At 37.2% G+C, this 13,647-nt stretch overlaps 1 protein-coding gene across 3 annotated transcripts in view; it reads left to right on the forward strand.

The window, feature by feature from the left end:
• dpp6a (dipeptidyl-peptidase 6a) overlaps positions 1–13,647 on the forward strand; it is a 246,464-nt gene that overhangs the window by 209,362 nt on the left and 23,455 nt on the right. For all 3 annotated transcript variants that reach the window (XM_056738233.1, XM_056738231.1, XM_056738232.1), the window contains 5 exons: positions 4,526–4,646; positions 10,971–11,125; positions 11,204–11,301; positions 11,455–11,578; positions 13,111–13,149. In XM_056738233.1, the coding sequence (XP_056594211.1) occupies positions 4,526–4,646; positions 10,971–11,125; positions 11,204–11,301; positions 11,455–11,578; positions 13,111–13,149 (537 nt within the window). The remainder of the gene's footprint in view (positions 1–4,525; positions 4,647–10,970; positions 11,126–11,203; positions 11,302–11,454; positions 11,579–13,110; positions 13,150–13,647) is intronic.

Raw genomic sequence — 13,647 nt, forward strand, 5'->3', positions numbered from 1 at the left:
TCATCATACTCACCCAGTTCTGTCTGCTGGCCCATTTGAAGCATGTTTTAAGTTTACTCAGAGGTAATCGTAGAGATGAGGCTGTGGAGGACCACCTGATACAGCATCTCTTCTGAATGTGTCAGAGACAGTCAAGAATACAGACATTTTTTTCAAACTGAAGGGCTTGTGTGATGCTGCTTTCCTATATTACAAATGTCTACATAGGCATCTATACTGTAAGTAAAGTCCTATTTTAGTGATATATGACAATGTTTTACACGCTCTATAAACCTGTGATACTGCATTTAGCTGCTGCTTTGAAACTGTCAATGTTCAATTGACAATGTATGATTAACTGCCGCATTTGCATTTTAAAAACACAAACAGATCTTTTGGATAGTAGAATACGTGTGTAGAAGTTTGAGTCACACACTAAATAACCTCTACAACAATAAAAAAACTGTTCACATAAAGATAACATATCAAGGAGAGGAAATTTGCCGAAAAAAAATCTGCCAAGAATGACTCAGATTCAAGTCGTTTGACAAGCGAAGGACATCCAATCTTCTTCCCAACGCAAGTTAAGATAGACAGCAACGCAACTGACTTTCAAAGCAAAGCAACATGTTAGATTTGTGTTACAAACCACTGGACAACAAGACCAATCTTATGGGTCAATTTTAAAAAATTGAGATTTGTACATCTGAAAGCTGAATAAATAAGATTTCAATTGATGTATGAGTTGTTAGAATAGGACAATATCTGGCTTGAGATACAACAGTTTAAAACTCTGTAATCTGAGAGTGCAAAAAAACTAAATATTGAGAAAATGGCCTTTGAAGTTGTTAATCAGGGGCACTGTGGAAGGCCATCCACTCACAAAAATAAAGTTTTTGTATATTTAAGATTGGACATTTAATAAATATCTTCATGGATCATGATCTTTACTTAATATCCTAACGATTTTTGACATAAAAGAGAAATCGATAGTTTTGACCCAAGCAATGTATTTTTTATCTTTTACTAGAAATGTTCCTGTGCTACTTAAGACTGGTTTTGTGATCCAGGGTCACAAATGTTAATCTTTTGCCAATATTAATTCCCTGTGCATCTTAGTTTTTGACAGTCATGATCACTATGAACGGTTTAAGCTTCTGTATGTGAATATTTATCAATATATTTTTTTATGTTCTGTGTGAATATTCAGACTTTCTCAATTTGTGTTCCTTTAACAAAAGCAGACACAGTTTTAGGACGCTTTCTCACCTTTAGTTCGGTTCATTTGCTCCGGACCAATTAAAAAAATTATACATTGTAGCATTTTTCAGCGGCCTTGGTTCCCTTACCCACCACACTGATTGCTTTGGTCCAAACCAGTTGAAACAAACCAAAATGCAGTCACGTGACAACACTTGGAGCTTGTACAAATACTTATATTTTTCACAAAAGTTAAAACTGCGTCACCACAGGGATAAGTTACCGCTACAGAAAACCTTAGAGTTGTCACTTCTTTTTGAATGCTTCTTCACTTCATCTTACCGATTTTATAATATACAGAAAATATTAAAAAAATCAGTTGTATGTGTTCCTATATCTTTTTTCACTCAGATCGCAATCTAGTTTAAATATTTTAAGTTTACAGTTGATGCTGTATCACGTGTTTTATATTCTGCTCACATATTAAAATGTTTAAAAACTGGTGAGACACATAGTTTATTAATATTTCTTACATTAGGTATAGAAATATCAACGTAATATTAGATGATTAACAATAATAAATGTATTACCATAACTTGTTCGCAGAGGTTGTTCTTGGTAAATTCATATTTGTTTATTAAAAATATATGAATTAATGCTTATTTCAACAAATTGAAACATGAAAATTTACATTTCACTGCAACTAAAGTTAATGCACCTTTTCCAAATCTAAAGCCTGAATTTTCCTTTTAAGAAGTTCAAATAGGTTCGTCACCTTCAAGTTACAGCCTGTAAATAAAAGTGCACGGTCGCGCAATTAAAAGGGAAACAAGCATTACAAGGCTCTGTCTTTGCTGCGGGGTAAATAGTAGGATCTTAACAGTCGGCATGGAGATATCAAGCCCGTTTACTTTATTTATTATCAACTTTATAAACAATAAAGCCAGATATTCTTGTCAGATGGGTTTTGTTAGCGGCAGTTAGAAAAGCAGCATGTTTTCCCCGTTGACAGCTTGTTTACCAGGCTAAGAAATGTTCACCAGAGTAAAAGAGACCCATATGCTTGTTTTTCTTATCAAGAACATGTAAAACAAAATAAACAAAATAATATATCACAGACTGTCAGTATACATTACGTTCTGTTCGTTTTATTTTGTATGTTTTCTTTTTGTAATATACAGTTCAGAACAGGTTTAAATGCAGTTTTTATGTATAATATTTTCAACATTAAAAAACTAGAACAGGATATGATATCAATGCGTTATGAATAATTATAAGCTTGATGTGAAATTGTGACTAAATAAAAACTTAACAAATATCCTAATTATTAACTGAATTTAATTAAACAAATATTTGAATATTTGTTTTTATGATCTTAAATACTCGAATATGAAATTATTTGAAAAAATGCTCAGCCCTATGATGGAATTTCTCCGCACCTCCCCACAACTCAAAGCTTGTCTGCGAGCTGCCATGCTAGTGCAAACTGTCAACAAACACTTGTCCTCATTCCATAATGCACAGCACAGCTGACCACAACAAATGGTTTAGTTCACAAAAGTGCAGTACTTTTTGCATTTGGGTCTGTTCAAGGTCGAATCGCGTTCTCAACACAAACGAACCGCTCCAGGGTTGGTTTGAAAGCATACTGAGATTCCCCGTTTCGAGGAGGTATCGGTACGCTTTTTGGTCCGCTTTTGGTGCAAAGTGTGATCGCTGCATTCACACCTGCCCAAACGAACTGCACCAAGAAGAAAAACTGACATATGACTTAGTTTCACTTACTGCATGCAGTTCATGTCCGGCATCTTTAAGCTCTGTGACAACTCAATCTATCAGTTTCAAACGATCTCCAAATCCATAACGTTTATATAACATTTTTCACTGAAATGCAGTGAACAAACAAAAACACCTCAACTCCTCTCACTATCGCAACAGTAACGACCTGCAACTGCAGGCCCACAGCGCAGCCAATCTTGACACAGCGCAGCAGCACACAGTTTATTTAATTATCGAACTTCTAATAGTGTGTGCGATCTTAAAAAAATCGCTGTGTTTTCATACGTAACGCGTTCATGTGAAGTGGCGCTTCCAATAACGACGCACCTAAAACCTAAAGGCTGTCAGTCAAGAGACAATAGAGGAAAACATTTTCTCACAAGAACTGGTAACGAAGTTACGCACACTGTAGACCAGCGTTGCATAACGGAAACGTTAAATTGAGACAATGTCAAAAATGAGTTCTGTGTGGGGGTCCTTTAATAAAATGAATGAGAATAAAGTGCAGTGCAAACTCTGGAATGCAAAGCTGGCTTATCATGGATCAACAACTACGATGCACAATCATTTGAGCACCAAGCAGATCCATCCACAGGTCAGCAATCAGTCGCTAGTTTTATGGTCAGACCAACCAATTTGGATGCCAGACGGGCGGAGCAAATAACAGCTCTAACTAGCAAGATGACCGCAAGGATATTCTTCCGATCGGCTTTGTCGAAGGAGAGGGTTTTAAAAATCTTTGGAGTTTGTACAGCCCGAGTTTACTGTTCGTCTCGAAAAACAATCACTGCCAGACTGGAGAAACTTTTTCATGACAATAGAAATGGAAGCCTTTTGAGCTGTTCCATTCCATTCCATTTTCTACCGCTTATCCGAACTGTGCCGTCATGCGGATTTAAAGCGTAAATGTTCTCTCTCTCTCTCCGTTTGTGTTTGTGTAATACTGTAAATGCGTCCATGTGGGGGAGGAGTGCGAATTTCAAATAATTTTCGAATAGTTCTCATCGATCTTCTAATATTATTTTTGCTTTAAATGCCCATCCCTAGTAGACGTGTCTTCCTATCGCGCATCGATCGACGCGTGGGTGAGCTATTTCTTTAGCCTCGCCATGGGCATGCTTTTCTGGGAGAATTGCCAAATAAGGGACTAAGAAATGTGGTTACGAAACGGATTTTGATTTCGAAAAAAACTTTCTGAAACCTATAGTAATGCTGGGGGAGTGTTTAGAGCACAGAAATACTACGTCCAACTAATTTTTTGAGAAGTTTACTATGTCAAGCATTAGAAGACAGCATTTTTAACATTGTAAACAAGTCAGAATGCATGAAACATCATTGCATGGCCCCTTTAATTAGGTATTAATATAGCGAAGTAGTTAATGACTGTTAATGTGAATCATATGAATATATACAGTATTTATTTATAGGCTACACAAAACACATGGCATTACATATTTTTCCATAAGACAAAGAAGAGTTCACTAAAGTACATTGATGAAATATCGAAATGTATCATCACCTTTAAAATTGTATTGCATTTTCTTTCTGTTTCTCTTCAACTTTCCAGATTTTTATTTTTGAGAATAACGTTTACTACCGAGCCACCGTGGGAAACAGATCCATTCGCCTGGTTTCTACTGGAAAGGAAGGTGTGATATTTAACGGCCTAAGCGACTGGCTGTACGAAGGTAAGAATTTACCTAGACAATAAACCGATACAGAAATTTTGTTAAAAGAGTGCATGATACAGTATCTTTTAGATTAGGCTTGATGACTGTAGAGTAATAGATGCTAATATCTGCTGTTTTCAGTCAATTGTCAAAGAATCAAAGAAAGGCAGAGGAATCAATATCCCCGCGGCTCCCAGAATACACCACTATATTTGACCGGGCTGCATGCTTGTGGATTTTTTTGCAATGCGAGTCACCCATTTAAACTTTAATTCAGGTTCATATTGCAGAGGCTGACCCTTTGCTTTATGAGGCTCAGAAGATCTTGAAATCGACACTTATTATTTATTGATAAAGATGAATGCATTAAAGAGAGCAGAGACTCATTCTGGCCGGTTTCTGTTTATCGGGATCCCAGTGTCTCTCTGCTTCTGTTTATATATGATTTATCTCACCGCAGTGTCAATCACATACACATGTTTGCATTCCGTATTCTTTCAAATTGATTTTCCAGGACGACTCAGAGTAGCTGGATATTGATCAGGCCGCAAATGGTAATTATAAAATGAATTGTACTGGCTGTAAGATCTGAGCCATCAAAAAAAGCCGATATACGTAAAATTGTGAGCGCACATCAGCCGAATTCTAAATGAACCTGTCAGGTTTCTTGTCAACCATAAACAACACATGATTTTGTTAATGAACTGTATTACTTAGCTGTACTTCACGCAATCTCTAACCGAGCCCTTATCGCTGATTTTATATAACAAAATCCATTACTTGCTACAGCATCGAAATACATCTTTTAGACGTACCTCTATTGTTTAAATCTGTCAGTTCACATTTACATTTGCCATGCCGATGTCTCTCTCAACTGTCCTTGACTTGTGTGTTTTTGTGTCATTATTTATGTGACTGACTCGCGACATGTTGCATGCCGGTTCACCGGCAGATCTAATGATGAATTATTAATGGTCCATCAAGCTTCGCTGTGGTCTGAGGCCGTTGAATGCAAATCTTGAGTCTGCTGTATGTGTTGAAGAGAACAGGTGGCCGTGCATTCATTGTGTGTTGAGTTTAGGCCTGCCGGACCCTTCTAGATCCGGAGTTATCGCCACGCGGTCCCTAAAGTGCTTAGCGAAAGGTTAATGTATGTTAATTCTGATTACCAATGGCAACGAAAAAGGCCAAAACAACAGTTTCCATCAGTGCAATGTGCCATTTTAAGTCGTCCAGCTGTACAGTTGCATTAGGGCAGAAAGGTACATAATGTTCGTTTACTTTTGTGAAAGTGGCTGGAAGTTATCGTGAGCAAAGTATTTGAATCAATTCTGCTCTTAATAATTTGGAGATGAAGAGTGCAGATTGTTGCGTTGGTGTGGAGTAGTTCATCACTGGCCTGCAGGATATTAATTACCTCAATCAGTTTGCTAATCAATGCTGGGTTTTAATTACTCTTGGATAATAAGCAAAACTGAAGGCATTCTTGGTGTGGAAGACAATCAGACTTTACCGAAGATCATGGATTGAATTTACTAAATCATTCTCCAGTAGGAGAACTGTAGGTTGTCTTTTGTATAAATAATGTTTATTTAATAAAATACTTGTGACTTAGAGCTCAAAGACAAAATGCAATAAACACATGTAAGATAGTTATGGGATGTAATGCCAGGCTATCTTCAAGACAGATTTTGGCTAATGCATTTCAGAACAATATTCCAGTTGCTGAAAACTGCGATCAGACCTGGGGTGAAGTCACATGATATTTTTGATGTCCATCAAGAAATTTATTCATTAAATGTGATCCCATCGAAACATTAAAAAAAAAAAATCTAAAAGCTTAAATCTGTCATGCACTTTATGTGTTTTAATTTACACATTTGACAGACACTTGTATGCAAAGCAACAGTTCATTCCGTGAATCAAACCCTTGACCTTTTCTTTACTAACTATAGGAACACATTTTAAAGGGCTTATACTCAAAACTATGTGTTTGTGTGTGCGTGTGACCATGTTTTTATTTCCCGGTGATGACCTTAGCCTGAATGCACACAAACTCATGGGGAGTGGTGTCACCGTGTGGACCCAAATTGAGGTCCCCATGGGCAAAAAAGCTTATAAATCGTACCGAACAATATTTTTTTAAAATCCTAAAATGCAAAAGGTTTTCTGTGAAAGGTTTAGGGGTAAGGGATAAAATATACAGTTTGTACAGTATACAAATCATTACACCTATGGACTGTCCCCACTGTGATTATGAACCAGACGTGTGTATATGTGAAGGATTTTCATAGACTGTGATATGCTGACAGTGTGTTTCTCTTAACTAGTTTCATTTGTCATGCTCTGCCATCCCCAGATCATTGATCTGATTCAAGTGTGTGTTTCTTTGCAGTCATATCATGATGTGTCATTACATTAGACTGAAACGTTTAAGGCTCTTTACTGCCCCCTGCTGCTGTTTAGGTTTTCTATAGAGTTACTAAACTGAACGGTTAAGCAACTGCAGCTGGAATAACATCTCGGATTTAGAGACAGAAGATTGTCATATTTGTTTCCATTACTTTCACTTTGTATTATTAAAATAAATTAAATTATGTTTTTTATTTATTTATTTGTACTGTTTGTACTGATGCTCCTTTCATAAAAAAAAGCATTTACTTACTTGCACTAAAAATATTAAAGTAATATAGTCAAAAGGCAATTCAAATCAATTATTTTGTTCAGATTGTGGTGCACACAGAATTGCCCAAGAGATGTGAGAACAATTACCCTTTCGTTGTATTTAAAAAAAGTAAGTCATATACATCTGGCATGGCATGAGTAAATGAAGAGAAAGATTTAATTTTTTGGTAAACTATGCCATTAAAAGGATACTTCACCCCAAAATGGATATTTTGTCATCATTTACTCACCTTCAGAGAAAGATATTTGGAAGAATGTCAGTAACCAAACAGATCTCATCCCCCATTTACTGCGATGGTAGGGAAAATAAATACTATGGGAGTCAATGTGGAATGAAATCTGCTCGGTTACTGACATACCTCTTCTACACCGGACGCGACAGGCGTGATATGACATGACAACCTGCTTGTTTTTAATGGGTTTGCACCACATACAGTGTGGACAAAATGTACAATTCTAATGGGCTCTAATGCTTTTCTAATGTCTTTTGTCATCTTGCTTCACGCCGGTCGCGTTCGGTGTAGACACAGTGACATTCATCCAAAAATCTTTCTTTTTGTTCAACAGAACAAATACATTTTTACAGGTTTGGAACAATCTGAAGGATATTGAATGATGACAATTTTAATTTTTGGGTGAACTGTCCATTCAAGCCAGTGACATATTTAGTTCTTGATTTGCAGTTTATGGTGTGGTTTACCATGACAGAAGGCTTTAGTTGAGTGATTTTAATAGCTTGTAATGTCTCACTCTCTCTCTCTCTCTCTCTCTCATTGAATCTTCACAATGGACTGCAGCTAATTAACTTGCTAATGGTTTGTTAGAAGTCTGTTATTACCCTGATGAGTCTAATGAGGATGATGAAGAACAGTAAAGTTGTGTTAGTTAGGCTTCTCTTACATTGAAGTGAGAATCTTAGATGTGTGTTTTGAAGGGTAATGGAAGGGTGTGCTGATGTGAACTCAAATTTAATTGATATGTTCAGGAGAATCAAGGGCTTGTTCAGCTGTCAATCAAACTGATTTGTGTGACGGAAATGTGTCTGAGTGTTAAGTGATAGGATAATGTTTGTCTTGTTGTCCTTCAGGCTTGTTTAGAGAATGACCTTTACACAGAACGCACAGAGTGTGTTATTCCTGCGACATTAATGTCATCAAAAAGAATTGTTATTATAAAGGCATGTGATGCTAAAACAACACAAGCGGTGTTTATTTAAACTTCATACTAAAGGACCGTTCACACCAAGAGTGATAACTACAGTGTGAAGATGTTTCTCAGGATGTTTATTCTTAAACTTTGTGAAGTTAAGCGGTGTGGATGCCACTATTATCTTTATGCTTTATACAACTCTGTTTATTGATGTGTTAAAATCTTAAACAAACTGGACGATGATGGTACCTGAACCAAAACATATTATATTTATCACAGTGTATTTTGATATTTCCTTTCAGCAAGAATAAATATAATTTGCACTGTTTTGAGTTGACCTTTGATCTGCCTAACACTCTCTTAGCCAATCAGCAATAAGAGGCATATACACTAATAATGGCTGAGGACGGAGGGCAAGCATTCCTTATTTAGAGGGAGGAGCAATGACGGCAGGAGTGTATAGGGATATTTCTTTTTTGTGTAAGGATATGTCTGTTTGGGTGTTGTTTTATATATCACTTACTGAACCTTTGAATAAGAACCTAAGATATTGCCTTAGTAAAGAGCTCACAAGCAAGATTATTTTGTTTGTTTTGAATCAACAGACTCTTAACAGTAAAGTTTCATGGCATAGACTTAGTCCCATGGCACAGTCCCTATTTCTACAGCTGTATCCCCTGATAAAAGGACAAGTGTGAGAGCATGGTGTGTGTGTGTGCGTGTGTGTGCTTCACTGTCCTTCAGCTCTCGGAACACACACTTCTGTCTCATCTGTCATCCAACTCAGCCATTAAAACTCCCAGTGTGAGCAATCAACAGCCCAACAAGATTCCTGCTTCACTACTGTCTGTGTGCGTGTGTGCATGTGTCTATGTGTGTGCGTTACAGTGTAAAGGGCATGCAGACAGCGGCAGAGATGACAGGGATAAAAGAGAGAAGCGTGTTTGCAGGGTTTCTGACATTTTACATCTAATGAGTGGAGTTTTATGCTGTTTGTACAGAGATGTGTGCTGCAGGCTCGCTTTGGTTCATCTGTGGGTCATTGTCTATCTAATGATCAGATTCACCATGAAGCTCCCATGATAGTCACCACAAATTCCTCCAAAAAATATACATCATATTCTACTGACAATAAATGATATTACTGAAACTCATCTGGTTCTAATAGTGCTAATAATGTTTACCTTATATTGTCTTCGGCTTGTAAAAATAACGAATATTTCACAGTCACTTACTTAATGTATATGTACAATATCAAACTTAAGTTCATTTTTAGACTCATTCTTGTAGATTTGAAATATTGAAGTAGCTCATTTGCCAGACCTGTCTGGTTATAAGCATTCTTCCAAATATCTTTCTCTGTGTTCATTAGAACAAAGACATTTATACAGATTTGGAACAACTCGAAGGTGAGTAAATAATGACATCATTTTTATTTATGGGTGAAGTATCCTTTTAATGATTTTGCTTACTTTTTGTTTCTTCAATATATTTTGTTATGTAGTAACTTTAAAAAAAAGATCGATAAAATAGCATGATGCAATGCTATTTACGATACTGATCTCACAATGCGATTTATTCACAATTTATTTTACAAAATGAGTTGACAAATTAGAAATGAACAACTGCCCTTTTATTATTTCTCAAATGCTGCACATTTCTTTGTAAATTAAAAATATATTGTATGTCAAATAACAAAACTAAAACAAATTCTGAATCAAATAAAAAGCGAATAATGCAAATGTCCCTTTAAAATAAACAAACTAAGACTTTGTATGTGATTTTAAGAAATGTCAGCATATCCACATTTTCAATTTTGCAAATAAACACAGTTTGCAATAAACACAGCAGCCCCAGCTGTTCAAATCATGTATTGCGATTCAAATAATATCTCAACTGGCTTGAATCCTTGGAAATATCTAATGATTTTCAATCGGCTCACAATGAGTCACTACATACCTATAAAATAGTTTTTGAGTCATAAGTAGATTGACATTGCATTTGCCAAAAGCCTTCAATCTGCCCATAAACTCTGCGAACACATTCACTCCAGGAGCATGTGATGAAGTGAGCAGAAGTGTGCTGCCCACATGAGCACAGAAGGAGGGATCAGAGCCTATTTCTTCAGCCTTTGGTGTAGCCCAGAAATTGCTTTTTCGTCTCTGAGATTGTGGAAGGGTCACTTGATGGAGAGGACCGACACTCTCTCACCGGCCCCGCTGAGATTACAGCCCGCCCAGTGATTTATGGGCCAGAACCTTCCTCTGTGCGAGGGAAGCAAAGATACATAGAAACAGGTGGTTACGGTGAAATGCTTCTAATCGTGTCGAGTGCATCCACTGTATCTGAAAGGAGACAGGCAATTTGTGTGTGTGTTGAGGTATGCTTGGAACTGGACCTTGGAGACGTTGTGTCACGGATGATTTCTTTTTACTATTCCTGCAATTATTCAAGTGATTGAACCGCTGAAATATTACTGAGCGAGACTCCTGAATCTTTCTTTCACAGCCGAGATATTTAAGTCCCATATCGCCCACTGGTGGTCTCCGGATGGAGCAAGAATCGCATACGCAACCATCAACAACACGCTGGTGCCCAAGATGGAGATCCCGATGTTCACCGGCTCTGCGTACCCCACGGCTAGACAATACCACTATCCTAAAGTAAGCACTGTGCACTAGATTGTCTTATAGCAATGCATAGTTTTATTTGTTACACATAAACAAAGCACTTTTTTACAGGCAGGAGAGGAAAACCCTGTCATCTCACTGTATGTCGTGAACCTCAATGGTCCTTTACACACTATTGAGATGAGACGGCCCGAAGACCAGAGGATAGGGTGAGATATTTATCAGTCATAGTTTGTCAACACACTTCATGTCTGCACTTTCTACAAAAACATAGCTGAAATAGTGAACTTTTGAATGTGAGATTCTGTGGATTTGTAGAGATTAGACACATATGCTGGGGTTTTGTGATGTTTATTACACAGGGAATACTACGTGACAATGGTGAAATGGGCCACGAGCACTAAACTGGCTGTGAACTGGTTGAACCGAGCTCAGAATATCTCCATCCTGACCCTGTGTGAAGCCACGACAGGTGTCTGCACCAAGGTATGTTAAGATGTACCGTATGCATTTTATATGCCAATACAAAAAATTATGAAAGAAAGAACAAGAAGGAAATCTGTGGAAACCAGAGGACTTGAGAACACATTCAGGCTGGTTGACAGAATATGATATGCTCAAATTGGACACTGCTGTAATTTTTTCCAGTCAGTAAAACTTTCAGAAGTTGCTAATAATTGTGCATACATATTGAATTAAACATGTTTATATGTTCAAAAGCAACAGATGGAGCCACTTTAATGGGAAGAAAGCACTGCAAAGTGCTCATAATACCATAAAACCAATTTTCTATCATTTCTAAATGCTTTCAAATAGCCTGTTTTCAAATAACATTTTTCTGCAGTACACAAAACTGCCAAAGCTAACTGCACGATTTGTATTATCTTAAAACTTGCGATTTGGACATTACTTTGACACGATCAGCTCTGATGATAGATCACTTTTAAATATAACAAACATTAATCTGCTTTAACACAATACGTATTGTCAATATTTACACCTTCAAAATTGGCAAATAAATTTTCAAATCTTAAATATGTCCTATTTACCTATAATTCTTTATTATGTTTATGATGTGCTAAGCAAGAGGTGTTAATGTTTCGAATTTAAAAAAATGCTTGATATATTACATATTTCACCTGTCATTTACACCATTATCTGGATTCTCAGAAAACAGGCTGTTAAGTTCCTGCTTCTATGAAGTCCCGCCTTCTGAAACGCTCTGATTGGTCAAACTGAGCCAGTCTTTGGTGATTTGTCTGCCGCATAGTGTGTGTTGCCCATTACCCTGTCCGTGTTCCGGGGGCAGGGTCAATGTAAATTTTAGGATTCATGATGTCACTAACACAGTAAAAAGTTTATTGTAGTCCCAATCGTTTCATTGTAGTCTTTAAAAAGTGATTTCTGTTAAAGAAAATATCTTCCTTTTCTCTGAACTTTGAGTATGGCGATTTGGCAGATGTTGTTTATGCTCAAATAGCTATACTACTCCCTAACTAAATTTAAAGAAGTGAAATTCAACCAGACCTCCCCTTTAAACACTGGCCTGACTGGACCAGCAGATAAAATCCTCACCACCAATTGTCAAATTCATCTTGTGCAGAAGTGAGTAGAGTTTCTCAATCGACTTCCAATTCCAAACATCAATATCGTGATCTTTACCGTCTTTGCTTCCATAGCCGTTTCAAATTAGTTTTTAAAGGGGACTGAAGCGATCACAAATTAATTAATCTAATAATTTTTAGGGGGGCTGGGCAGAAGTTTAGGGGGGCTAAAGCTCCCCTAAAAAGGGCCTAGTGACGCCCCTGCACTCCAGTATAGTAGAATTCTGTTCAGCTCTATACTGACACAAATGTATCTTCAACTCTTATCCCACATTGGATATAAAGGAGTTTGGATTGGACTAAACGTGTTAGAATTCAGACATTCGGGAGAGAAGCAATGCACAAGCTTGTGATTGTTGAGAAGGATATTTCTATGCGTTCTTCCCAAGTGATTTGATTCTCTCTTTGTTTCAGAAACATGAGGATGAAAGCGAGGGTTGGCTACACAGACAAGTGAGTATTATTCTTTTCCAACTTGACTGAAGCAAAAGCACGGCGATGTGTCAATGTTAGTCTAGAGTAATGGATTTGAATGGTTGAGGATGTTTGATGTTGTTTGTCTTATCATATTCCCCTGCAGTACCGCACATGAGCTGATATTGTTTTTCCTGATTAGATTTTCATGACTGTTTTTCGCTCGAGGGGAGTTGCCATATGAAATGTTGTGCAATATCATGAATAAAGGATTGTACTGCTCCTGCAGAAATAGGCCTCATGGCGCAAACAGACGCACCATTACAGAAGCAATGCATCATCATAATCATTCACATTCTAATGTATGTTGTTTTGTTTGGAATGTTTTGGGAGTTGTTGAAATATGACCGCTTTGTGCTGTGGACTCCAGTGCTCCCGCAGCTCTTATAATTCAGCCATAATGAAAATCTGCAGAGGAAACCAAATGACAAAAACTACCAAGAGAGGAGAAAATCAAAGTAATGACGGTAATGATCA

Source organism: Triplophysa dalaica, chromosome 23, assembly GCF_015846415.1.
Source record: "Triplophysa dalaica isolate WHDGS20190420 chromosome 23, ASM1584641v1, whole genome shotgun sequence".
In the NCBI taxonomy this organism is placed as follows: Eukaryota; Metazoa; Chordata; class Actinopteri; order Cypriniformes; family Nemacheilidae; genus Triplophysa; species Triplophysa dalaica.